The 24,300-nt window shown below is 65.7% G+C and overlaps 5 protein-coding genes and 1 long non-coding RNA gene across 10 annotated transcripts in view; 2 read left to right on the forward strand and 4 right to left on the reverse strand.

Moving 5' to 3' along the window:
- The window catches only part of LOC119847133 (immunoglobulin superfamily member 1-like), a 660,993-nt gene that overhangs the window by 569,074 nt on the left and 67,619 nt on the right, over positions 1-24,300 (reverse strand). The window lies entirely within an intron of this gene.
- The window catches only part of LOC119847459 (leukocyte immunoglobulin-like receptor subfamily A member 6), a 652,437-nt gene that overhangs the window by 569,074 nt on the left and 59,063 nt on the right, over positions 1-24,300 (reverse strand). The gene's annotated exons all lie outside the window — the stretch shown is intronic.
- Positions 1-24,300, reverse strand: part of LOC119846912 (immunoglobulin superfamily member 1-like) — a 615,137-nt gene that overhangs the window by 540,137 nt on the left and 50,700 nt on the right. The window lies entirely within an intron of this gene.
- LOC122457260 lies at positions 1,252-13,782 on the forward strand. The gene is made up of 3 exons (XR_006276736.1): positions 1,252-1,422; positions 4,392-4,406; positions 13,771-13,782. It is a non-coding gene; the product is annotated as an uncharacterized LOC122457260 (long non-coding RNA).
- LOC119847341 (brain-specific angiogenesis inhibitor 1-associated protein 2-like) lies at positions 2,639-16,664 on the reverse strand. Of its 5 annotated transcripts, none has more exons than XM_038382048.2 (14): positions 16,317-16,664; positions 13,320-13,395; positions 12,702-12,788; positions 11,462-11,523; positions 11,064-11,135; positions 10,422-10,559; positions 8,687-8,839; positions 7,478-7,690; positions 6,922-7,159; positions 5,911-6,094; positions 5,546-5,617; positions 5,080-5,254; positions 4,507-4,550; positions 2,639-4,368 (listed from the first exon to the last, which is right to left on the reverse strand). In XM_038382048.2, exons 1-14 carry the CDS (start codon positions 16,362-16,364, stop codon positions 4,296-4,298), a joined length of 1,635 nt encoding a protein of 544 aa, XP_038237976.1. In that variant the 5' UTR covers positions 16,365-16,664; the 3' UTR covers positions 2,639-4,295. The 5 variants fall into 5 exon arrangements, with proteins under 5 accessions (XP_038237976.1, XP_043357128.1, XP_038237977.1 ...); XM_043501193.1 differs by having other exon boundaries at positions 7,532-7,690; positions 16,317-16,476; XM_038382049.2 differs by having other exon boundaries at positions 5,911-6,091; positions 16,317-16,476.
- LOC119847259 (toll-like receptor 13) lies at positions 19,661-23,520 on the forward strand. Its single transcript, XM_038381874.2, has 2 exons — positions 19,661-22,474; positions 23,162-23,520. Exons 1-2 carry the CDS (start codon positions 19,791-19,793, stop codon positions 23,322-23,324), a joined length of 2,847 nt encoding a protein of 948 aa, XP_038237802.1. The 5' UTR covers positions 19,661-19,790; the 3' UTR covers positions 23,325-23,520.

Genomic DNA, 24,300 nt, shown 5'->3' on the forward strand with positions numbered 1-24,300 from the left:
AGCCCCGGCCCCTCCAGCAGGGGCCGCCAGGAGGACACACACACACACACACACAGCGCAGGACCTGGCCCCTCCAGCAGGGGGTACCGGGGACACACACACACACACACAGAGCACAAGACCCGGCCCCTCCAGCAGGGGGCGCCGGGGACACACACACACACACACAGGGCAGGACCTGGCCCCTCCTGCAGGGGGTACCAGGGACACACACACACACACACACACACACACACACACACACACACAGAGCGCAGGACCCCGGCCCCTCCAGCAGGGGGCACCAGGGACACACACACACACACAGAGCACAAGACCCGGCCCCTCCAGCAGGGGGTGCCGAGGACACACACACACACACACACACAGGGCAGGACCCGGCCCCTCCTGCAGGGGGTACCAGGGACACACACACACACACACACACACACACACACACACAGAGCGCAAGACCCGGCCCCTCCTGCAGGGGGCACCAGGGACACACACACACACACACAGAGCGCAGGACCTGGCCCCTCCAGCAGGGGGCGCCAGGGACAAACACACACACACACACACACACACACACACACACACACACACACAGAGTGCAGGACCCGGCCCCTCCAGCAGGGGGTACCAGGGACACACACTGCAGGACCTGGCCCCTCCAGCAGGGGGCACCAGGGACACACACACAGCACAGGGCCTGGCCCCTCCAGCAGGGGTCGCCAGGGACACACACTGCAGGGCCTGGCCCCTCCAGCAGGGGGCGCCAGGGACACACACACACACACACACACACACACACACAGCGCAAGACCCGGACCCTCCTGCAGGGGGCGCCAGGGACACACACACACACACACACACACACACACACAGCGCAGGACCTGGCCCCTCCAGCAGGGGGTACCAGGGACACACACACACACACACACACACACACACACACAGAGTGCAGGACCCGGCCCCTCCAGCAGGGGGCGCCAGGGACACACACAGCGCAGGGCCTGGCCCCTCCAGCAGGGGGCGCCAGGGACAGCCAGAGACACATGCAGTTTAATATCAGTCTAGGTGTAATTCCCACAGTAACATCAAGGCGCTCACAGCCCCGCCCCCCCCAGCTCACAGCCTGGTGCTGCCCCCCCATGTGCACAGCAGGGGGTGCTGCCCTCCCCTAGGAGGGGGTCATCCATGGTTCCGTTTGATGCAGTTCTGAATACAGCATTCTCCAGCCATAGTCGGGGAGGGGGAAGAAGAGGGGTTATAGGGCTCAGCACCCTACACGCTGTGGGGCTAGGAATGGACAAGGCACTTTTCAGGGTGTCATGGGTTGTTCCCAGCCCAGGCAACATGCGTCAGCTGGAGAGGGCTGGACAGAGAGGGGTTTGCTGGGATGGATGAATAGAGGGGACAGGGGATGGACAGATAGAGGGGGTGTGGAAGAAGGGATGGATAGATGGATAAAGGGGTGTGGGGGGATGGATGAATAAGGGAGTGGGGGAAGATGGGTGGATAGATATGGGGTGGGGGATGAATAGAGGAGTTGGGGGATGGATGGATACAGAGGTGTGGGGGAGGGAAGAATGAGGGGGTGGGGGGAAGACAGATGGATACAGGGATGGGGGATGAATAGAGGAGTTGGGGGATGGATGGATACAGAGGTGTAGGGGAGGGATGAATGAGGAGGTGGGGGGAAGATGGATGGATAGATAGATACAGGGATGGCGGATGAATAGATAGAGGGGTTGGGGGATGGATGGATGGATACATGGGTGAGGGGGATGGATGAATAGATACAGGGGTGGGGGGAAGATAGACGGATAGATACAGGGGTGGGGGATGGATGAATAAATAGAGGGGTTGGGGATGGATGGATGAATAGATACAGGGGTGGGGGGAAGACGGATGGATAGATACAGGGATGGACGGATAGGGGGGTGTGGGGCGGAAGATGGAAACATACCTACGATCAGATTGATGGATGGCATGAGGAACTGGGAATTTGCTGTAATATTTTTGAGGCCCATCTGTCCCTCTGTGCTTTGCGTGGCTCCCCCGCGGAGGTCGAAGGGTTACAAAGCTTCTCTCGGGACAGAGCCGGCACCGTGGGGGTGGGGCCATGGACCGCAGAGAGTGGGGTGAATGGGGTGTTAAAAGGGCAGCTGGAAGCGACCCCGATCGACGGAGGAACCACAAAGCCAACGTGCGCGCACACAGCGTAGGACCCGAGGAAGAACGGCCGCGCTGGGGCCAACCAAGGGTCCCGCCGGCCCAGTGGCTTGTTGCCACCAGTGGCCAGGGCCTGGTGCATCATGGAAAAGGAACAGAACAGGGTGTCGCGTGAGCACCCCATCGACCGCTCCCGGCTTCGGACAGGCAGAGGTTTAGGGACACCCAGAGCTTTGGTTGCCTCCCTGCCCCACCAGTGCTGGACCCACTCTCGAACCCTGTTCGACTTGTGCCCTTCCCAGCATCCCCTGGCAGGGAGTTCCCCAGGTTGACGGGGCTGCCATTGGTTTGTTTTCAACCTGTTGCCTGGTCATTTCATCGGCTGAGCCCAGCTTCTTGCCTCATGCGAAGGGGTAAATAGTCCCCGTTCCCCGGCTCCACCCCCGTCACATTTTCACAGCCTTCTGTCACATCCCCCCTCCGCCATCTCTCCCCCAACCTGAGCCGTGCCTGTCCTTTTCATCTCTCCTCAGCCAGAAGCTGTGCCAGCCCCACATCATTTCTCTGACCTTCTCCACACCTTTCCCAACGCTAACAAATCTCTTTGGAGCTGGAGCGACCCGAACTGCCCGCCGAATTCAAGGGCTGGGCACGCCCTCGGTTTATAGAGCGGCATCAGGGTATTGTCGGTCCGATTCTCCCCCCTTTCCTCGTGGTCCCTAGCCTCCTTTTACGTGGCGTTTGCAGCGACCGATCCTGACTCCGCCATCTCTGTTAATCTAGATCCCTTCCTTGCATGCGTACGGCTGGGACGACGGTTTCCCACGTCGCGTTTATCACACCCCGTCCCCCCGTCTGTGAGATCTTTGGGGGCTCTTCACCGGGCGCTTTGGACTTAACGATCCGAAGTCATTTTGTCTCGTCTGCAAGTGTTCGCTTGGCGTTCGCCTCTTTTGCCTTTCTAAGTACTCTGCACAGCGCAGACCCCTGGGGGACTCCCAGCTCGACTGCGCTCCGGTCTGAAAACCACCCCTTTGTCTCCTTTCTTTTCATCACCCACTGCACCACCAGCCCCCTTCCCTCTGGGCCCGGCCTGCTTTGCTTCAGAGCCTTGTCCAAGGACGCTAGACCCACCGACCCCCTTGGCCACATGTCAGGTACCCCCCTCGGATTCCAGCCGCTGGGCGAGAGCGGGATTTCCCTTCCCCCCCAACCCACCTTCCCCCACCTCTCGGCGCCTTCTGCTCTGCCCTCAAGTTTCACCCTGTTGGCCTGGCATTGATGCTGGGCTTAAAAACCAGCCTCCCATTAGCCACCTGCCCCGGTTACATGTTGGGCAATTAACCCCCAAGGAGGGGACGCTCCGGCCTGGAGCCTAGCAGGGACAATGGGCCAAGGCTGCCATGGGTGGCAAACCTCGGGGCTCCCCACATCCGGGCAGCGCTGTCAGGGGGCACTGCAGAGGGTGAGGGGCTGGCTTGGGGGGTGGTCAGCTGGGCAGAGCTCCTGGGGGGAAGAGGGGGCTGGAGCCCAGGGGCTCAGTCTTGGAACGGGGGAAGGGCATGGGGCCTGGCACTGATGGGCTGCTCCAAAGGACTAGTGAAAAGCTAGGGCATAGCAGCCCCCCTGGGGGAGCTGGGACTGATGGATAGATGGGAGGGCAGGGGGATGGATGTGTGCACAGGAGGACAGAGATGGACAGGGGCATGGGGGGTAGACAGGGGATGGATGTGTGTAGGGGGATGATAGAGGGAAGCACGGGGGGGACAGACAGATATGCACGTAGCCCATAGAAATGGTCGCTTTAGGGCAGGCAGAGCCCTCAGGAGGCATTTCTGTCTTGGGGGGCAGCCTCTCCCCCTCCCTTCTCTCTCCCTTCCCCCACCCCCCCACACTCTGGCTCCCCAGGGCCCAGCTCCGTTCCTGCCTCCCCCTCCAAGCATCGCCGGCGGGATTTGAACCCTGATCCCCTCCCCTCCCCCGCTGCTGCGCAATACGGGCCCGGTTTTTGGGATGCTCTTCTGCAAAGCATGGGGGGGAGGCCCGCGCCAGCTCCCAAGTCCTTCCTGAGCGGGGGGGGCTCCTGGCATCTCTCCCCTGGGGGGCCTTCAGCAGGCGAGGTGGGCGCCCTCAGGGCCTCACTGGATCAGCGGGGCCGAGCGGTCGTTGGTCACCGTCCGCTTCAGCCTGACGTGAGCGAAGGGGTTAGACCTGGGGGGTGGGGGAGGGGAGAGAGAGAGAGGGCAGGGGTCATGGGGCCTCCATGGCAGTTGTAGGGGGGATAAATCCAGGTGCTAGTGCCTACGGGGGGGGGGGATCCTGATGGGTGGGGGGCCTCGCTGCTCTCACCTGGACTGGGAGGAGTTCAGGGGGCTCCCAAATTCGTTCGCTAACTGGGAAGAGGAAGGAGAGAATCACATTAGCCGGAAGGTGAGAGGGGGGGCTGCAGGGGGCAGGGCACGTGGCAATCACCAGGCTGGCCCTGTAATACACACATTTGCCCCCAGGTGGCAGCTGGCGGAGGGGACTGCAGAAGAATGTGTGTGTGGGGGGGGGTTCCTCAGTGGGGCCCCCTTGGTGGCAATTTGGGGGGCACTGGACAACCGACCAATTCGCTCCCTGCCTCGGTGCCATGCTGCCGGCCCCCTGCGACCCCAGCCTGGCTGGCACCCTGGGGGCGGGCAGGCCAAGCGCCACCAAGGCCATTGCAATGGAACGGCTCCTGAGGCTACGGTGAGCTACTGCCCCTGGAGGCGTGGCTGGGTGCTGGGGCGGGGGGGTCTCGAGGGTCGGGGCACACTCAAGGCTGGGCAGCAGGCTCCCAGGGGGAGGAGCTGTGCCCCGAGAGGAGCCGAGGGACCCCAGGGTCCAGCAAGTGGCCAGCAGGGGGGCACTCACCTGGAAGCTCCTCCCCCAACTCACCTGTGACAGGTCGGGGTTCATCATGCTATAGGGGCGCTGGCGGAAGGTGCTGGGGCGGGGGGAGGGGGCGTAGCGCAAGGCGTCCCCCCCATGGCCCCCCTCCAGGCTGGGGGCCACACACCCCGCTTTGTCCAGGGTCCCCGTGCTGCAGCTGTTGAGTTTGCTAAGGGGAAAACTGGGGGGGGGGGGGATGAGAGGCAGGATTAAAACGAGGCCCTGGAGCTGCACAGGTCCCCCCAACATACTTCCCCCCCCAGCTCCAATCTCCCCCTCTGTGCCCCATATCCTGCCACCAGCTCAGCATCACCCCCTCCCCATCCCGCTCTGCCCCTCCCATCCCCCTAACTCAGTACCACTGCCAGCCCCCCATCTCCTCCCATCCCCTCCAAACCCCATCCCCCCAGTCTCCTCCGTCGCCCCCTATTCCTCCTCTCCCATCACGTGGCACACCCAGCCCCCAGCTCACCTGCCATGGGGTTTCTCAGGGGTCTCGGCAGGGGGGACAGGCCGGGTGTACGAGAAGGGGAACCAGCCTTTCCTGGGGATGGGGGGAGCAGAGGTCAGGCAGGACAGAGACATGCCCAGACCCTCCCCACAGAGGGCAGCTGAGGTCACAGCCCCACAGAGCCCAGCGAGGGCCTTGCCGGGACCCGGATCTGGACCAGTGACTTAGAACCCAGGAGCCCGGATCCATCATCCCCGGTCTGGGAGGGGAGTGGGGGCTAGTGGTGAGGGGAGGGGGCTTGGAGCCAGGACTCCTGGGTTCTCTCCCCAGCTGTGGAGGGGAAGGAGGAGAGGGCTACTGGTTAGCAAGGGGAGGGGGGCGCTCACATGCGCGTGGCCTCGTTCTCCCCGTAGTGCCAGCCGTCCCGGGCCTCGGCCACCAGCAGCGCAATGACGTCGCCCTCCTGGAAGTTGAGCAGGGTGCTGCTCTCACCGGGTGCATGGGAGAACAAGGCCTGCACCCGGCGCCGCTCGGCCCACACCCCGCTCCGCGGCAGGGTCCTGTTCTCTGCTGGAGGGGGGAAAGAAGGGAGGAGGGTCAGGCTGGGGATTCCCCCCCTTCCTGCCCCTGGAGAGGGGCCGAGAGACTGAGAAAGGGGCACATGGGGGATATGTGGGGGGTCTTATGGGGGGCCTTGGGTGTCCTGGGATACACACAAGGGAGCCTGGGGGGGGCCACCAGGGGACAGAGATAAAAGCTGGATGGGGGGGGAGAGGAGAACTCGGGGGTGGGGGGCCATGTTGTGTGAGACTGGCCAGGAACCCACAGAGCGCCCCCCCCACACACACAGCCCCAATCTCCTTCCCAGCCCCGGCCGGGTCAGCCCAGGGTATGAAATCGGAACAAGCCGCTCAGTGCCGGACTCTTAATTGGCTTAGGCTGGGCAAAGCGCCCAGACCTGGGGGGTGGGGGTGGGGCAGCATCCCCCCAGAATGGGGTCACCTTCCCCCCCCCCAACAACTCCCCACGGAGCCTGCATCATGTGCCAGGGAGGCTGGAAACCGGTGGGGGCTGGGACGCCCCCATGTAGGATCACATGCGAGACGAGCCGGTCAGGCTCAGCTCCAGCAGCAAATGTGTCTGAGCTGGCCAGCTCAGACCAGGGCTGGGCTAGCAGGGGGCTGTGGGTCAGGAGTGAGGGGCACTGGCTGGGCTTGGGGGAGCAGGACTGGGCTAGGAGGGGGCTGCGGGTTGGGAGTGAGGGGCACTGGCAGGGAAGGGCTGGGCTAGCAGGGCCTGCAGGTCGGGAGTGAGGGGCACGGGCAGGGCTCGGGGGAGCAGGGCTGAGCTAGCAGGGGGCTGCGGGTTGGGAGTGAGGGGCACCGGTGGGCACTTACTGAGCATGGCGAGGCGGGTCTCCGCAGAGGCTTTGCGAGGGATGGGCAGGGTACAAGAGTAGCCGTCGCTGGCCCTGGGCGGCGGGGGGGTCTGCGTGGCTGGTGCGGGCTGTGGGGCCGGCAGGCCTAGCGGGACAGTGAGGGGCTCTCTGGCAGGTGGGGGCCCCAGGTCACGGGAGCCCCGGGTGCGGTGAGAGTCGCCGTTGGGGAGCGGAGTCGCTTCCTGCAGTGAGACGCGCTGCAGAGGGAGAGACGGAGGGCAGGGGCTCTGCTCACTGGGGATCAGGGACACCCACCCAGCTGGGCTTGGGGACCCAGGAGGCCGAGTCACCCTCCCAGGGGCTCTGCCCTTGCAGAATGAACCCAGGAGTCCGGGTCACTGTCCTAGCTGGGAATGAGGACCCAGGACGCCAAGTCACTGCCAGGGGGACCCTACCCCTCTCCCGTACTGTCCAAGTCACCATCCCTGTCCAGAAGGGGACCCAGGAATCCGGGTCTCTCCCGAGGGGCCCCACCCCCTGGCGATGGCGCCCCTCCCCCGTGGACAGAGACATACATGGTTGAGGGCTAGCCCCCCACTCCCCAGCAGGGGCGCCAGCTCCGGGGGCACCTCCAGGGGCTGGGGGGCAGGCAGCGGGTCGGAGACGGCGGGCGCGGCGGGGCTGTTGGCCGTCTGCTTCACCAGGGCCAGAGCGCGGTCGGGCAGGCGGGTGGGCTGGACGCAGGACTGTTGCCAGCCGGGCAGCTTGGCCCCCAGCAGCTCCTTCACCTGCGGGGGGGGGCAGAGATGGGTGAGGGGACAGAATGGGGGGGCCTACACTGCCCCTCGTGCCCACCCAGGGGAGCCCCCACCCTTACGGGGCTCCCACTCCCCCCCACTCAGCCCACAGCGCGACTCCCAACCTGGGCCCCATAGGAACTACACCACTCCCCCTCCATCCCCCTAACATGGGGCCTGTGGGGGCGGAGGAATACGGGGTGGAAGAATATAGGGAGTGCATGACCTCTCCCCAGCGGGTGGAAGGAGACGGGGCGGAGGGATACGGGGAGAAGGTGACCTCCCCCCAGTGGGTGGAGGGATACAGGGCGGAAGGATATGGGGGGGAAAGCCCCCTCCCCAGCAGGTGGAGGGATACGGGGTGTGCGTGCCCCTCCACTGGGGGCGGAGGGATACGGGGAGTGCGTGACCTCTCCCCAGCGGGTGGAAGGATACAGGGCGGAGGGATACGGGGTGTGTGTGCCCCCCCAGGGGCGGAGGAATACGGGGTGTGCGTGCCCCTCCAGGGGCGGAGGAATACGGGGAGTGCGTGACCTCTCCCCAGCGGGTGGAAGGATACAGGGCGGAGGGATACGGGGTGTGTGTGCCCCCCCAGGGGCGGAGGAATACGGGGTGTGCGTGCCCCTCCAGGGGCGGAGGAATACGGGCAGTGCGTGACCTCTCCCCAGCGGGTGGAAGGATACAGGGCGGAAGGATATGGGGTGGAAAGCCCCCTCCCCAGCAGGCGGAGGGATACGGGGCGGAGGGATACAGGGTGTGCGTGCCCCTCCCCTGGGGGCGGAGGGATACGGGGAGTGCGTGACCTCTCCCCAGAGGGTGGAAGGATACGGGGCAGAGGGACACGGGGTGTGCGTGGCCCCCCCGGGGGCGGAGGGATACGGGGAGTGTGTGACCTCTCCCCAGCGGGTGGAAGGATACGGGGCGGAGGGATATGGGGTGTGCGTGCCCATCCCTTGGGGGCGGAGGGATACGGGGGGGGCGGCTCACCTTGGCGTGGTAGGCACCGAAGTGCTTGGACACAGCGCATTGGCGATCCACCAGGAACGAGTACCGGCGGCGCTCCTCCGTCAGGGCAGCCTTGTATCCCTCCGCCACAAAGCGGTCCAGCTCGCTCTGCTTGGCGCTCATAACTTCCACATACTGGGAGCGGGGGGAGAAAAGAGTCCCAAGGGGGCATCAGAGCATGGGGAGGGGGGCTGAATCACCCCAATATCAGACCTCACCACCTCAGAGCTGGGCCTAGATATCAACCCTGTATCCGACCACAGATAATCCCCCGCATATTGGCCTGACACCCCATATCAAACCCCATATAGCCCCCCACATCAGACCCCAAATAGCCCCCCACATCAGACCTGGACACCCCACATTGGACCCCAAATAACCCCCCCCATCAGGCCCTGACTGGATTCGGTGGGAGAAGGGTTAACACTCCCCCACACACTCCTCTGCCACCCCTCCCCCTAGCAGGCCTTGGTGGGGGGAAGGGTTACCACCATCCTCCCCCCTTGCCCACCCCACTTCCCCCTCCTCCCCCTGGCAGCCTGTAGAATGGGGGCCGTGACCCCGAAGTAATGGTTCCCCAGGCAATGGGTGTCGACAAAGGGGGGCCTTCCGGAGCCAAGGCGGGGAGCGGACAGAGGGGAGGGGAAGGAGCAGGCGCCTGATATGCTAATGAGGGGGGAGGGGAATGAGTGGGGGGGACCCTTGAGCAGAGGCGAGGGGGGGCAGAGAGCTACAGCGGGGGGGCCAGGAGACACTTGCCAGAAACTATTCCACTCTGCATCCCCCAATTGTGTCTCCTCCCACCCCCCGTGTGGCCCCCCTCAGCGTTCCCCCCCCGTGCGCGTTCCACCCCCAACCCCCCCGAGTCCATCCACCCAAAGCCCCTTATGGAGATTAGGGTCCCAGGCACCAGCTGGCCAAAGAATGTTAAAACCCTTCGGAGCCGCGAGCCCCTCGGGTCCCCAGTCCCACCCGCGCCCCGAGCCACTGTTCCCAAGACAGCAACGCTCGCCTCTGCCCGCCGGGGGCGCTGCAGGGAGTGGGGCGGGGGAGCTCCCGGCCTCCAGCGGGACATCCTGCTGCGGTTTCCGGCCGGACGTGAGGGCCCTGTGTCTCCTGCGGGAGCCTGGCCGATCCCATTGTTTTCCCAAGCTCTGCCCCTCGCTGCCAGGAGCCCCTTGGGGGGCTGCGGGAGAGGGACATTGCGGCCTGGGGTCCTTTCTGCCCCCCCCCCCCCCCAAATCAGCCAGCCCTGGAGGTATAGAGGCTTTCGCCAGTGTCTGAGTGCCCACGCATGTGCCCGCGGGTGGGTGTGGGTGTCTGTCACGTGTGTACCGTTCGTGACACGTCTACCCCGTTCCAGCCTGGGGACACCGTGTGCGTCACGCGTGTTAGCGTTTCCCCGTGTTTGAGCATGTCGGGCTCATGTGTGGGCGTGTTCGGGGCGGCTCCACTGCTGTCTAGCCCGGGCCGAGCGTGCCGCGCGTGCGAGCGTGGGACTGGACAGGAACGTCACCATGTGGGGGGAAGGGGAGGGTCTCGGCCCTGTGGGGCAGACCCCTATGCCAGACCTTGCTCCCAGATTAAGTGCCCTCCAACCGGATTTACCCTCCCCAGCACCTCCTGGTTCCCACCCCCCTGAGAGCCCCTCCCCCTGTAGCCCCCCCTCTCCTACACCTCATGGTCCCCCCCACCCCAGCCCCACTCCCCCCCTCACCTGCACCTCGCGGTCCCCATATTTCTGGGGGTTCTTGCTGCTCTGGCATTTCTTGCGCAGTTTCTTCAGCTCGGCTTGACACTTTTCAATGGCCTCCACCTTGGCCCGGTGCTCGCTCTGGTACTTCTTCAGGGTAGCCTGCGGGGGCGCCAGAGAGCGGGGGTATGTGTGTGGGGGGGAGTGAGCTCGCCCCAGGGATGGGGCAGGGTGGGGGTGGGGAGAAAGAGAACGGGACTTCCCAGGACCATCAGCACAGCCGGCTCGGTCTGCACAGTGCCCAGTACAATAGGGACCCCCCCCCCCACAGATCTCAGTTAGAGGGGTTCTATGCACTGTGATGGGGACCCCCCCAGACCCAAGTCACGGGGGGTGCAAGTGTGTGCAGCACCCAGTGTGACAGGGACCCCAATCTGTGTCTGAATTTATGAATGGTGCAATTGGAGAAACTGAGGCAGGGAGAGGGCAAACGCCTTTCACGGCCACAATGGGCAGAACCGTTTGGTGGGGGTGGGAAATTGGAAAGGGGAAAATGGGGGGCACACAGCGGGGGCTGGGCGGATAAGGGCGCAGGGAGGGGCAGGCACCGGCCTGGGGGGGGGCCCTGCAGGGCTGGGGGGAACCGTATGGTGGGGGCACTCTCACCAGCAGGTACTTGACATCCAGCTCCAGTTTCTGCTCCAGCTGGGCCAGCAACTCCGAGTGGAAAAGCTTCAGCTGCAAGCAGGCAGGCGGGGGGGAAGGGGGCACAGAGTGGGGGACAGTGAATAAGGGATCCCTTCCCCCCCAGTACAACTCCCCCATAATATCCCCCCCTCATGTCATCCCAACCCCCTTGGTATCCCCCCCGGACTCAGCTGAGAACGCAGGGTCCCATCCTCGCCCCCGACTGTTCTCCGGGAATGAGAAGTTCTGGGTACAGGGGGGTCTTGTGGGTGGGGGTCGGGGGGACTGAGAAGGCAGCAGGGCTGGGTGGGAGGTGCCCCAGGGCTTTGGGGAGGGGAACCGGGGGAAGAGATAACGCGATGCGGGGAGATACTCACAGTTTCCTCCAGCTGCACCTGGATCTGCCGATGCACCTCAGCCATCTGGAACAGGGTGTCCCCTGCGGGATGGGAAAACGATGGGGGAGCGTTAATCCATCCCATAATTCCCCACATGGCCAAAGGGCCCATCCCCGTCTGACCCCCACACCCGAGGCCTCGCTTGCCATTTCCACCTGTGTGTGAGCCGGGCCCCTCCCCGTTAACACACATGCCCGGTGCTCACACACTAACCATGGCGAGTGGGGCCGGCTGTCTCCCCCACCTGGTCACACAATGCGGAGGCTCCCTGCAATCACCCCCAGGCTGCCCTGCAACTCGCACTCTGCCCATTGGTGCACACCCACCTCCCGGTTCCTGCCATCTGCGCACACCCCCACACCCAAAACCTGCCACGATTTGCACACGCACAATCCCCTCTCCAAATTCCCAAACACTCACCACTGGCTCCACCCCCGCACACCCCTCTTCACACTGCTCACCAGCCGCTCACCCCCCCGCATGGACCCCCCATTGTGCACATAACCCCCCATGTATGACACATGCCCCTGTGTGCATTCCATGCGCCCACGCCCCCAATGTGCCCCATGGCCCCCTCCCCCAGAGGCAGAGAGAGACAATCCCCCCTTCAGCTCCCCTCACTCCACCCCACCACCTATTTGAGCCCCCCCCATCTCTCAACTCCCCCTTCCCTCCCACCAGGCAGGTCACACCCTGGGGGAGGGGGAATTTGGGCTCTGGAAGCAGAGTGTGTATGTGGGGGGGAAAGGTGTGTTGGGGAACTGGCCCCTCAGGCCGTGAAGGGTTAAAGCTGGAACCTTGGGCTGGGGGGGGTTGCTAGGCAAGGCGAAGGGAGATGAAGGGGGATGGCTGGGCCTTGAGCTATGGTAGTGGTGGGGGGGGGGCATTTCTCCGGACACAGATATCTCCCCCCGCCCCCCCCCCAGTCTGCAAGGCCGGCCCAGTCCCGGACAGGGGAGGGGAAACGGGAGGAAATCACAACTTCCAGCAAGAAAACAGCAGCTTCCTGCAGCAGGAAGCCCCCAGCACGGAGACCAGGGGGTGGGGTGGGATGCCAGGGCCGATGGGCCCATAGTTCTGATCCAGGCGGGCAGGGAGGAGGCACGACACCGGGGTAGATGGGCCTGTGAGTCTGACCTGGAGCAGAAGGCCCAGCCCTCTCCCCCCACCCACCCACCCCGCCTCCGCCCCACAGCCCTGTCCCCTAGGCATCACTTACCCAGTTCCTTGGACCCTTGGCTGTCGCTGGCCAATTCCCCCAGTTTCACCAGGGCGTCGAAATAACCCTTGGCCGCTACAGTCACCCCTGCCGGGGCAGAGAGAGCAGGAGGGAGTGATTGACACGGGGCCTTTACCCTCTAGGGGCGCCAGCTCCCACCTGGCCCCAGGGCAGGGACAGGCTGGTTCAGGGGGGCAGGGAATGGGGCACGGGGCCTGTCCCCTTGAAGGGCCACTGCTCCCACACGGCCCCAGGGCAGGGACAGGCTGGTTCAGGGGGGCAGGGAATGGGGCATGGGGCCTGTCCCCTTGAGGGGCCACTGCTCCCACCCGGTCACAGGGCAGAGACGGGCTGGTTCAGGGGGGCAGGGAATGGGGCATGGGGCCTGTCCCCTCGAGGGGCCACGGCTCCCACCCAGCCCCAGGGCAGGGACAGGCTGGTTCAGGGAGGCAGGGAATGGGGCCCGGGGCCTCTCCCCTCGAGGGGGCACTGCTCCCACCCAGCCACAGGGCAGGGACCGGCTGGCTCAGGGGAGTAGGGAATGGGGCATAGGGCCTTTCCCCTCTGGCGGGCGCTGGCTGGATGGGCTGGGGGGTCCGTGGGGAAATCGCAGTTTACCTGAGAGCGCTCGTTGGTAACTCTTCCCCATTGTGACAAAACTCCTCAGGCCGGGGTTGAACTGGTCCAGAATCACCTGCACCAAACAGGGTGGTGATCACAGCTCGTGCCGTCACCCGACGCCGGGATGTGGCCCCTCTGGGGTGGGGCGCGGGGGCTGGGTATACAGGGACCCTTCGCCTGGTGCTAGGATGTGGCTCTTCTGGGGTGGGGTGTGGGGGTTGGGGAGTGGCACAGGATTTACATTGCACGAAGAAGTGGGGTATTCACCACGAAAGCTTATGCCCAAATAAATCTGTTAGTCTTTAAGGTGCCACCGGACTCCTCATTTTTGAAGGTTTACATTGTAGGACACCAAGATATTTTATTCCTAAGCAAAGTGACACTTGGAGGGGTGAGTGGGGGGCTAGGAGGGGGAGCGAGGGACGGATCCGGGGATTGTGTGGAAAAGGATGGACAGAGGAGCACATATGGGGACGGACAGACGGACAGGTGGGTGGAGGTGCGAGTATGGGGATGGACAGGTGGGTGGATGGACGGATAGAGGGACAAATGAGGATGTGTGTGGGGATGGATAGATAGAAGGGTGGACGTACAGATGGAGAGAGGGGTGGACGGACGGAGGGGGAGAAGGATGTGTGTGAAAATGGATGGACAGATGGATGATGGGGGGGGACACACACCATACTGAGCCCCAGGGCTCTGGCACCCCTAATCCCAAGCAGATGGCGCCAGCTGAGGGCAGATCAGCGCCAGGCCCAGTCCGGCTGCCCCAGCAGGAGGGCGGCTGGCTGGGCGAAGGCCCCTGGGCGCTGGGCCGCGGCCGGCTGCCCACCCTTCCCCGCCCGGCACACGGGAGCCCAGCACCAGCTCAGCCCGGATCAGTCGGCTCAACCTGATGGCTTTGGGGACAGCAGGTCAGGCGCAAAGACACTGTCCCTCGGGAGGGGTGGGGGAGCCAGGACTCCTGGGTTCTCTCCCCGTCTCGGGGAAGGGAGGGGGAGGTCTAGTGCTTAGAGCAAGGGTGGGGGGCTGGGAGCCAGGACTCCTGGGTTCCCAAGCAAGCCTACAATGGTAAAGCAGCCTACGATACCGAAGCAGGACATGTAGCTATCGCTAGACATGTAGACGCAGGGGTGAGGACGGACAGATGGACTGATTCGCCTCAGGGAAACACTGGAGCCAGAGGGATGTAGCTGGGGGACCCTGAGCTGGGGCTGTTCCCTGGCCCCCCAGGCCCTGTGGGGAGCGGATCCAAGAGGCATCTGGAGCCCAGCCCGATTCCTCTCAGCTCCCACAGGCTGTTTCCTCGGGAACGAGTTAGCCTTTTAAAAGAATCTGATCCAGCCAGAAATTGCAGTCCCCCCCTGCCCCTGCGCATCTAATCCCCTGGTCAGCTGGGACAGGGGGCTGGGAATCCACACAAGATGCAGCCCCCCCAAGTGCTCTGCATCCCAGCCCTTTGGGGGGGGTCACATCCCATCCTGGGGGAACCCCCAATTGGGGGCTGCATGGAGAGGGATGGAAGGAGGGGTCCCAGGGCCGGAGCCGTAACTGGCATAACTGGGGGGAGGACAGAGTGATAGATTGGGGGACGGAGAGGTGCAGACAGGGATAGAGGGGTGCGTGGGAGGATGGATGGATGGATAGAAGGGAGCTGAGACCCCAGTGCCCGACCCTCCTCGCAAATACCAGATGAACCCCTCAGCGACATGGGCAGGAAACCATCCCGCCGACCCCCTCCCTCACCCCAGCATTTTTCCCCTTCGTTCCCTGCCAAGCAGGAACAGGTCTAAGCTCCCGGGGCAATCCTCTGGACGGAGCTGGGGGGCTGAGATCAGAACCTGGCCCTGCTGCAAAGAGGGGTGACTCCGGATTGACCCTGAGGGGGAGCTGGGATCAGAACCCAGTGCTGTTGCAATCAGGGTTCACTCCAGATTGACACCAGAAGGTCTGAGATCAGAATCCGGCCATGCTGCAATCAGGGGTGACTCCAGATTGACCCCAACCTCTCAGGGCTGCCCCGTGGGCTGGGGTTAAAGCCCATAGCCCCAGAAAGAGCCAGAAGTTGAGGGGACCAGACCCTGGCAACCAACCCATCCCCAGCGCTCAGTGAAAGTCAGGGTGAGCAGCAGGGCCCCCAGCACCCCAAACCCCACGGGGAGGCGGAGCAAACGGGGGACAACGGAATCTAGACCCACCCCCTCAGGCCCCACTCCCTCCACACCCTTCTCCATCTACCTCCACACATGCACCCTCCACTGCAACCCCCCTCCCCAAAACACTTCCCCAAACTCTTCCCTGCGAGGCTAACAAAGGGGCTCCAGACTCCAGGGGTGGGGGGGAGTGTAGAGAAACGCTCCAGGCGAGGGAGATGGAGGGAATGCAGGGTGGGGGGGGTATGGCCGGGGCCAGGGAGTAGAATAACGGCGCAGGCAAGGGGGTCGGCGGGGGGACGGCGCAGAGGAGGCGGGGGGAACAGGGAAGGGGCTGGAGGAGTGGGGGGAAACCGGCATAGCGAGCAGGGAAGGGACCGGCGGGTGGGGGAGTAGGGAAGGGGATCCAGCGGGAGTAGCAAGGAAGGGACCAGCGTGGGGGGGGGAGGCGGCGGTGAGAGCAGGGAAGGGACCGGCAGGGGGGAGCCGGAGGAGGAGCAGAGAAGGCACCGGCGGGGGAGGGGGAGCCGGCGGGGGGGGACTGACGGGGGGGAGCCGGCGGGGGGAGCAGGGAAGGCACCGGCGGGGGAGGGGGAGCCGGCGGGGGGAGCAGGGAAGGCACCGGCGGGGGGGACTGACGGGGGGGAGCCGGCGGGGGGAGCAGGGAAGGCACCGGCGGGGGAGGGGGAGCCGGCGGGGGGGACGGACGGGGGGGAGCCGGCGGGGGGAGCAGGGAAGGCACCGGCGGGGGAGCCGGCGGGGGGGGATGCCGGCGGGAGGAGCAGGGAAGGCACCGGCGGGGGGGGGGGGAGCCGGACGGGGGGGAGCTGGCGGGGCTCACCCTATAGACACTCTCCGTGAGCCGGTTGACCTCGTCCGAGCGGGACATGCTGGCGCCGGGGACCTGCCGGGAGCTGGGACGCAGCGAGCCCCGAGGCAGGGGCCGGAGGGCGGGGTGGGCAGCGCCAGCGGGTGGGGGAGGGCGGAGTTGGGGCTGGGGGGCCAGGAAGGAATGAGGGGGGGCAGAGTTTATGGGGGAGGTGTGGGAGGGAGGTAGAGAGCGGGGGGAGGGATTCTAGGAGGGGGAGGAGGAGTTGCGGGGGAGAGGGGGCTTCTGGGGGGTGGGGTGCTGCGGGGGAGGAGTTATGGGGGGTGCGGTGGGTAATGGGGCCACTGAGAGAGACAGACACGAAAAGCTCCTGCCAAAACGCCGGCCTGAAAATAAACTTTCCAGCCAATCAGGAGTCGCCCGCGACCGCCCCGCCCCACCCCTCCCCTCGAAATCTGGGCCACTTTAGCATGAATGGGCGTGGCCACTTTGGCTCATTTCCATATTTAAAGAGACAGGCTAACACCCCCCCCATGAAATACACCCCGCCCTGGACGAGACGTGTTGGCTTCACTGGAACCAGCCCGATAGATGGACCCAACAGCGCTAGGGGGCGCTGGGCTGCGGGGCGGGGGACAGCAGGGGGCGCTGGGCTGCGGGGAGCGGGGCGGGGGGCAGTAGGAGGCGCTGGGCTGCGGGGGCAGCAGGGGGCGCTGGGTTGCGGGGGGGCGGGGGGGGCAGCAGGGGGCGCTGGGCTGCGGGGAGCGGGGCGGGGGGGCAGCAGGGCGTGCTGGGCTGCGAGAAGCGGGGCGGGGGGCTCTTGCAGGGGGCGCTGGGCTGCGGGGAGCGGGCCTGGGGGGGCGGCAGGGGGCGCTTTCCCTTCTAGGTACTAAGGTCAGTGGCCAAATATGAATTGTCATTGTAACATATGTCTCAGATGTACAATGGGGATTGGGGGTCAGGAGTGAGGGGCACCGGCAGGACTGGGGTGGGGGAGCCCAGGGCTGGGCTAGCAGGGGGTTGCGAGTTGGGAGTGAGGGGCACGGGCAGTGCTCAGGGGCGACAGGGCTGGGCTGGCAGGGGGTTGTGGGTCGGGAGTGAGGGGCACGGGCAGGGCTCGGGGGGGACAGGGCTGGGCTAGCAGGGGGCTGCAGGTCGGGAGTGAGGGGCACCGGCAGGGCTCTGCCCTCACCCTCTCTTCCCCCATCTCCACTCCCTGGGTTCCCCGACCCGGTTCCAGACGCAAAAGACGTGTCTGCTGAAGCCTCCACTTCCCTGGATTCCTGGTGCCCGCCTCACCCCCCAGGTCTGCGTGACCCCGTCCCCACCCCCGGACCTGGCGTTAGCAGCATCTTCTCTCCCTCTCCCCCCCGGGGCTGGCTGGGCTCCCAGGCACGTCCACGCTGCTCTGGGCTCCCCGTTCCCATGGGACTGCGGCCAGCCTCTCCCTGGCCCCCGCAATCTCACAGCCCGGATTTGGATTGTCTCGGGCTCAGCCTGGAGCCTGGGGTCACACTGCCCCCTGCTGCCCACCCCCTGCCTCTGCAGCTCCCCCGCAGTCAGGGTTGGCCCCAATGCCCCAGCATGGCGCTAGGGGGCGCTGGGCTGTGGGGAGTGGGGCGCGGGGGCTCAGCAGGGGGCGCTGGGCGGCAGGGAGTGGGGCGCGGGGGCTCAGCAGGGGGCGCTGGGCTGCGGGGAGCAGGGCGGGGAGAGGCTCAGTGGGGGTCAGTGACCCCTGTGGGGGAGGGCGCCCCCTTTTGCACACCCTGCGCATACGCCTGGGTGCTGCAAGTTTCGCAGCAAGTGTCGGCGCGTTGCACAAAGAGGAAGTGGCGGCCAGTGACGCCCAGGGGAGAAGTTTTGACTCATCCCAGGAGTCGGGACAGATGGTGCCGAAAGTCTGAGCTCTGAGATAGCAGGTGAGAGCGAGGCAGCGGGTCGGGAGTGAGGGGCACCGGCAGAGCTGGGGGTCTGGTCACATAGACATCCCCGTCCCCCCCATGCACTTGCAGGCCCCTAGATGCCCCCAACCCCCACCTTCCCCCCGCATCCCGCAGCAAGGGTGCGACAGCGTCAACCCAGACCACGAAGGCCCCTGGGGAGCCCATCCCCCAGCTGAGACCCCCCCCCCCGCAGATTCACTCCCCCCTGAGTCGCCAGCTCCAGCAGGTGGCACCCCGGCGGACGTGTCCCTCAGGGTGCTGGGTCAGAGCCCTGGCGGAGGGGGGGGGGACGATGGCAGCGTGCGGACGACTCGGTTCCCAGAGATGGTTTCATTTGCAACCACAAGAAAGGTAGAGCAAAGAGTGGCTGGGGCGGGGGGGAGGAATCAGAAGCTGCGATTTCCTGCCACTAGGCGCACAATTGCATCCAAAGACCCCCCCCCACCACCCCCTCCAGCCTGGCCAGGAGGCAGCCATCATCTATGCCCCGCCCCAGCATAGCTGCCCCCCAGTCCTTTCCCGGGGGCACCTCATCTCGGGGGCACAAGGGGCTCTGTACCAAAGGCCCATGTGGACCTTGGCCTATCTCCCGGTGATGGGGGGGGGCGGTTCATGCCCCTGGGGCACCTGGGAGCAGGGCTGAGCTCAGCATGCAAGGGCCCCAGAATAGACGTAGGGCACCTGCTGCCGGATGGGAGCCGGCACCCCCTTGAGAGGACAGGCCCCATTCCCTGCCCCCCTGAACCAGCCAGTCCCTGCTCTGGGACCTGATGGGAACCGGTGTCCCCTAGAGGGAAAGGCCCCGCGCCCCATTCTCCATCCTCCCTGAGCCAGCCAGTCCCCGCCCTGGGGTGGGTGCCAATACAGCCCCTGCTTAGCCCCGATTTAAGCCCTTTCCGGTCATTAGCTCTCTGAGTCCACGGACCTCCGGGCTGCAGAGCGAATTTCCTGTGCCCGGCTTTGCAGAAGGGAAGTGAAACGGAAAAATGATGACGTCTGACCCCGTGAGGTCACACACAGTTGGTGTTAGCTGAGGGAACAGAACCCAGTCCCCCTCTAACCACTAGTCCCCCCTCCTCTCCCAGAGCTGAGGAGAGAACCCAGGAGTCCGGGCTCCCAGCCTCCCCGCCCAAATCTAACCACGAGTGACAGGAATGCAATTTGTTTTTTTTGTTGCAGGTGTCTGTGTGCCGGATCGCCTGGTTCAGCCCCAGCCGGGAGCAGGAAACGGGGGCTCTTTTAAGGCGCCTACCATCGGACTGGGGAGGCAATCCTTGGGAGTGGGGGGGGCTGTCAATCACGGTGAGGGGGTGGGATGTAGCTAGAAGCCCCACTCCCAAGTCACTCATTGCCGGGAGTGGGTGGAGGTCACTGGGTGTGGGGGTCAGCGGGTGGGGGGGGAGGGACGTAAACAGGGCGTGTTCTGAGCTGTGCCAGGAGGGGGCACTGCCAGTCCCAGGTGCACACACACAACCAGCAGGGGGCAGCGCGCACACGTGCACACACACACACACACACACACACACACACACACACCACCGCCATGCCCCTGGCCCTGCCCCTCTGGCTCCTTGCAGCCACCACCTGTGCCCGGTGTGCCAGCGCCTTCGGCTTTGCCTGGTGCCAGCTGCCCTATGAGCAGCCAGGCTACGCCAGCTGTGCTGGGCACGGCATCACCCAGCTGGGCCCGGCCATCGCCTCACTGCCCAACTCCACCCTCTGGCTCAATGCCTCCCAGAATGCCCTGCAGGGCCTGGCGCCCGCCACCTTCGCCCACCTGCCCTACCTGCGGGAGCTGTGGCTCGACCGCAACCGACTCCGCGCCCTGCAGATCGGCGCCTTCCGGGGCCTGCGGGAGCTGGAGCTGCTGGACCTCAGCCAGAACCAGCTGGTGGCCCTGGGCCCCGCGGCGCTGGCGGAGCTGACGGGCCTGCGGGTCCTGCTTCTGGGGGGCAACGCCCTGGCCGCCTTCCACTCTGCCGCCCTGGCGGCCCAGCCCAGTCTACAGGAGCTCCACCTGCCCCACAATCAGCTCTCCCGGCTCCAGGAGGTGGCCACGGCTGCTGGCGGCTTGGTCAACCTCTCCCTCCTCAACCTGGACTCCAACCGGATCTCTGCCCCGTGCCCTGGCCCCAGCCTGCTCTCTATGCCCTTCCTGCGGGACCTCAACCTGCGGAACAATAGTATCGCCTGGCTGGACCTCACCCACTGCTCCCTGCCCAGCCTGCGCTCTCTCAACCTGACCCACAACAACATGAGTCGGCTGGAGGCCGGTTCCTTCGGCGCCGCGCCCAGCCTGGAGGAGCTGAGTTTGGACGAAAACCCCCTCAACATCTCCTATCTCCTGGGCCTGCCGCTGCCCAACCTCACAACCCTGCACTGGTCCAGCATGCGCCCGGTGCTGAACTCGGACCTGCGGCTGGCCTGCCAGGTCTTGGGGAACCTGCCGGCGCTGACCACCCTGGACATCAAACACTCCAAGGTCCCACCGTCCCGGCTGGGCCAACTGGGCGCTTGCACCAACCTGACCTGGCTGGACCTGTCCACCACCCCGCTGAGCCAGCTGAGGGAGGGCGTCTTCCGCTCGTTTCCCCGGCTGGAGTCCCTCTTGCTGGACAAGTGCAAGGTCAAGCAGCTGAACCAGAGTGCCTGGGGCAGGTCGCTGCCCCGGCTCCGGGTCCTCGTCCTGCGGCGCAACCACCTCACCCAGCTGGAAGACCACGTCTTCCAGCCCCTCGGCAGCTTGACGTACCTGGACCTATCCAGGAACCGCCTGACCTACGTCTACAAGAGGAACTTTCTGGGCATGGCCTCCCTGAGGACCTTGCTTCTGCAGGGCTGCCAGCTGGCGGCCGTCACCCGTGACACCTTCGTCTACGCCCGCAAGGTGGAGACCCTGGACCTGAGCGACAACAACCTCCAGTACATCAAGACCTATGCCTTCCAGAGCCTCCATCATCTCCGCACCCTGCTGCTCTCTGGCAACCGCATCCTCACCCTCCAGAAAGGGGCCTTCAAGGGCCTCACCTCCCTCCGCCACCTCTCGCTGGCCCAGAATGGCCTCTACAAACTTTCCCAGGGCTCTTTCCTGGGCCTGAAGGCCCTGGAGACTCTGGACCTCAGCCGCAACCGCCTCCTGGCCTACTGCAAATACGACTCACCTGCCCCCTTCGCTGGCCTGCCGGCCCTGCAGAGCCTGGATCTCAGCTCGCAGGAGGCCCGGCCCCCCATCTGGCTGCCCTCAAAACTCTTCCAAGGGCTGGGAAACCTCCAGGAGCTCAGCCTGAGGGACAACCCCAGCGGCGTCTTCCTCAACCTCTCACTGGCTCCCTTGGCCAGCCTCCGCTCCCTGGATCTCTCCAACATCTACCCCAGCCAGGAAGGGCCCTTTAGCCTCCGCCCGGGGCTCTTCCAAGGCCTGGGTGGCCTCCGGCGGCTCCGGCTGGACGGCAGCTCCCTCCAGGACCTGCCCGGCGAGGTCTTCTCCAGCCTGGCCTCCCTGGCGTGGCTCTCGCTGCGGAAGAACAGGTTGCGGAACGTGAGCCAGGCTCCGCTGGCCCACCTGCCCGCGCTGCGCTACCTGGACGTGGCCGAGAACCCCTTGGCCTGCTCCTGCGAGAACGCCTGGTTCCAGAACTGGTCGGCGGTGGAGCCGGGGGTCCAGGTGGCCCTGCTGGACTCCTACTACTGCCTGGGGCCCGGCTTGAGCCAGGGGCTCTTCCAAGCCCACGATCTCTCCTTCTGCGGGGCGGACCTGGGCGTCTTCTTCTTCGCGGGCTCGTTCGCCGCCACCTTCCTGGCGCTGGCGGGGTCCCTGGCCAGGGCCAAGCTGGGCTGGACCCTGCGCTACGGCTACTACCTGCTGCGGGCCTGGGGCCGGGGCCGGCTGCGGCGGGACCGGCGGGGCTACCAGTACGACGCCTACGTCTCTTGCTGTGCCGAGGACGAGGGCTGGGTGGTGCACACGCTGCTGGCCAAGCTGGAGGAAGAAGGGCAGCCCCGGCTCCGGCTCTGCTTCGGGCCCCGTGACTTCGCCCCCGGGGCCTATTACCTGGACAACGTGCAGCAGGGGGTGAGCAGCAGCCGCAAGGCTCTGTGCCTGCTGAGTGCCCGCGCCCTGGAGAGCGAGTGGTGCTCGCTGGAGATCCAGCTGGCCTGCGCCCGCACCTACTACCAGGACCACGACCCGCTGGTCGTCGTCTTCCTCGAGGACATCCCCAACTACCGGTGAGGCTCCACCGGGGGGCGGGGCGGGAAGCGGCTGTCCCAGCCCCACCTCTCCCAGCTGGGGGTGCTGTGGGGAGCGGTGGGGGGGGCTGGCTGCGGGGGGAGCTCCCGGGGGCGCTGTGGGGGGGAGCTCGCTGCGGGGGGCGCTGTGGGGAGCGGTGGGGGGGGCACTGGCTGTGGGGGAGCTCGCTGCGGGGGGAGCTGTGGGGGGGCGCTATCTGCGGGGGGAGCTCCCGGGGGCGCTGTGGGGAGCGGTGTGGGGCGCTGGCTGCGGGGAACTGGAGGGGGGTTGGGTGCAGGGGGAGCTCCCGGGGATCCGGTGGGGTGGGCACTGGCTGCGGGGGGAGCTCCCGGAGGCGCTGTGGGGCGCTGGCTGCGGGGGCAGCTCCCGGGGGCGCTGTGGGGAGCGGTATGGGGGGGTTGGGTGCGGGGGACTGGAGGGGGGGGTTGGGTGCAGGTATAGCTCCCGGGGGCGCCGTGGGGGGGGCTGGCTGTGGGGGGCACCGGCTGTGGGGGCAGCTCCCGGGGGCGCTGTGGGTACGGGAGGGGGGTGCCAGTTGCGGGGGGAGCTCCCAGGGGCGCTGTGGGGAGCAGGGGGGGCTGGCTGTGGGGGGGAGCTCCCCCTGGCTCGCGGGTGCCCTGTGCCGTGGGCGCCGGGGCTCAGATCTCCCCCTGTTGCCCCCACAGCCTCTCCCCCTACCACCGCCTGCGGAGGCTGGTGAAGCAGAGCAGCTACCTGCACTGGCCGGAGCAGCCGGAGGCCCAGCTGGCCTTCTGGACCCAGCTGCGGGAGGCCCTGTGGGCCGGCACGGCAGCCGGGAGGATGGTGCAGTTCAACCTGGCCGAGTAACCCCAGCCGGGGGCTGTGGGGAGAGAACCACACCCCAGCCCCTGCAGCCGGTGCTCTCCGAGACTCCCCCTCAGCCTGGAGCGGTCCGAGGACGATGACACAGCAGCGTGGGGGGCTTGTTCCAGCCAGCAGGGGGCGGTGACCCCCGCCACCAAGTATATAGGTGCTCTGCAGAATAAAGCTGGATTGTTTCCTGCGTTATATCCAACAGCTCACGGCTTGGGGGCGGGGCGGGGCGGGGCGGGGCGGGGGGAGGGCTTAACTGGCCCATGGCCCCGTGGTGCAAATCTGGACTAACTCCAGTGCCATCAGGGGTGACTCCAGATTGACTCCAGGGGGCTGAGATCAGAACCTGCCCCTGCCCCCTTGCTGTCAGGTGTGACTCCGGATCGACCCCAGGATAGCAGAGAGCAGAACCCGGTGCTGTCCCCACTGCAGTCAGGGGTAACTCCGGATCAACCCCAGGAGAGCTGCATTTGGGTCTGGGTGTTGTCACAGAGTCCCCGGGCGATGCTCTGGAACTGCTCCCCATGAAGCCAGTCAGGACTCTGCGGAGTCTCCTTTCTGGGAGCAGCCTGTCTGCAGGACACACAGCTCACCCGGCTGCCCCCTTCCTGGGGCTGACACCGGAGCATTCAGCATCCTCTGCCCCTCCGGGCACTTCCCACAGCGGGTCCACCCAAGCGGGGTCTTGGGGAGGCCAGAGGGTCCTGCACCCCAACTTCGCAGTTAGAGGTGATTCTTAGCCAGCTAGTAACACAGAAGGTTTATTAGACGACAGGAACATGGTCTAACACAGAGCTTGTAGGTGCAGAGAACAGGACCCCTCAGCCGGGTCCATTTTGGGGGGCAGGGAGCCAGATAACCCCATCTGCACTTCACTCCATGTCCCCTGCCAGCCCCAACTGACTCCCCCTCCAGACGCTCCTCCTCTGGGCTTTGTCCCTTTCCGGGGCCAGGAGGGCACCTTTGTTCT

The sequence above is a fragment of the Dermochelys coriacea genome, chromosome 23, assembly GCF_009764565.3.
Source record: "Dermochelys coriacea isolate rDerCor1 chromosome 23, rDerCor1.pri.v4, whole genome shotgun sequence".
Classification (NCBI taxonomy): domain Eukaryota; kingdom Metazoa; phylum Chordata; order Testudines; family Dermochelyidae; genus Dermochelys; species Dermochelys coriacea.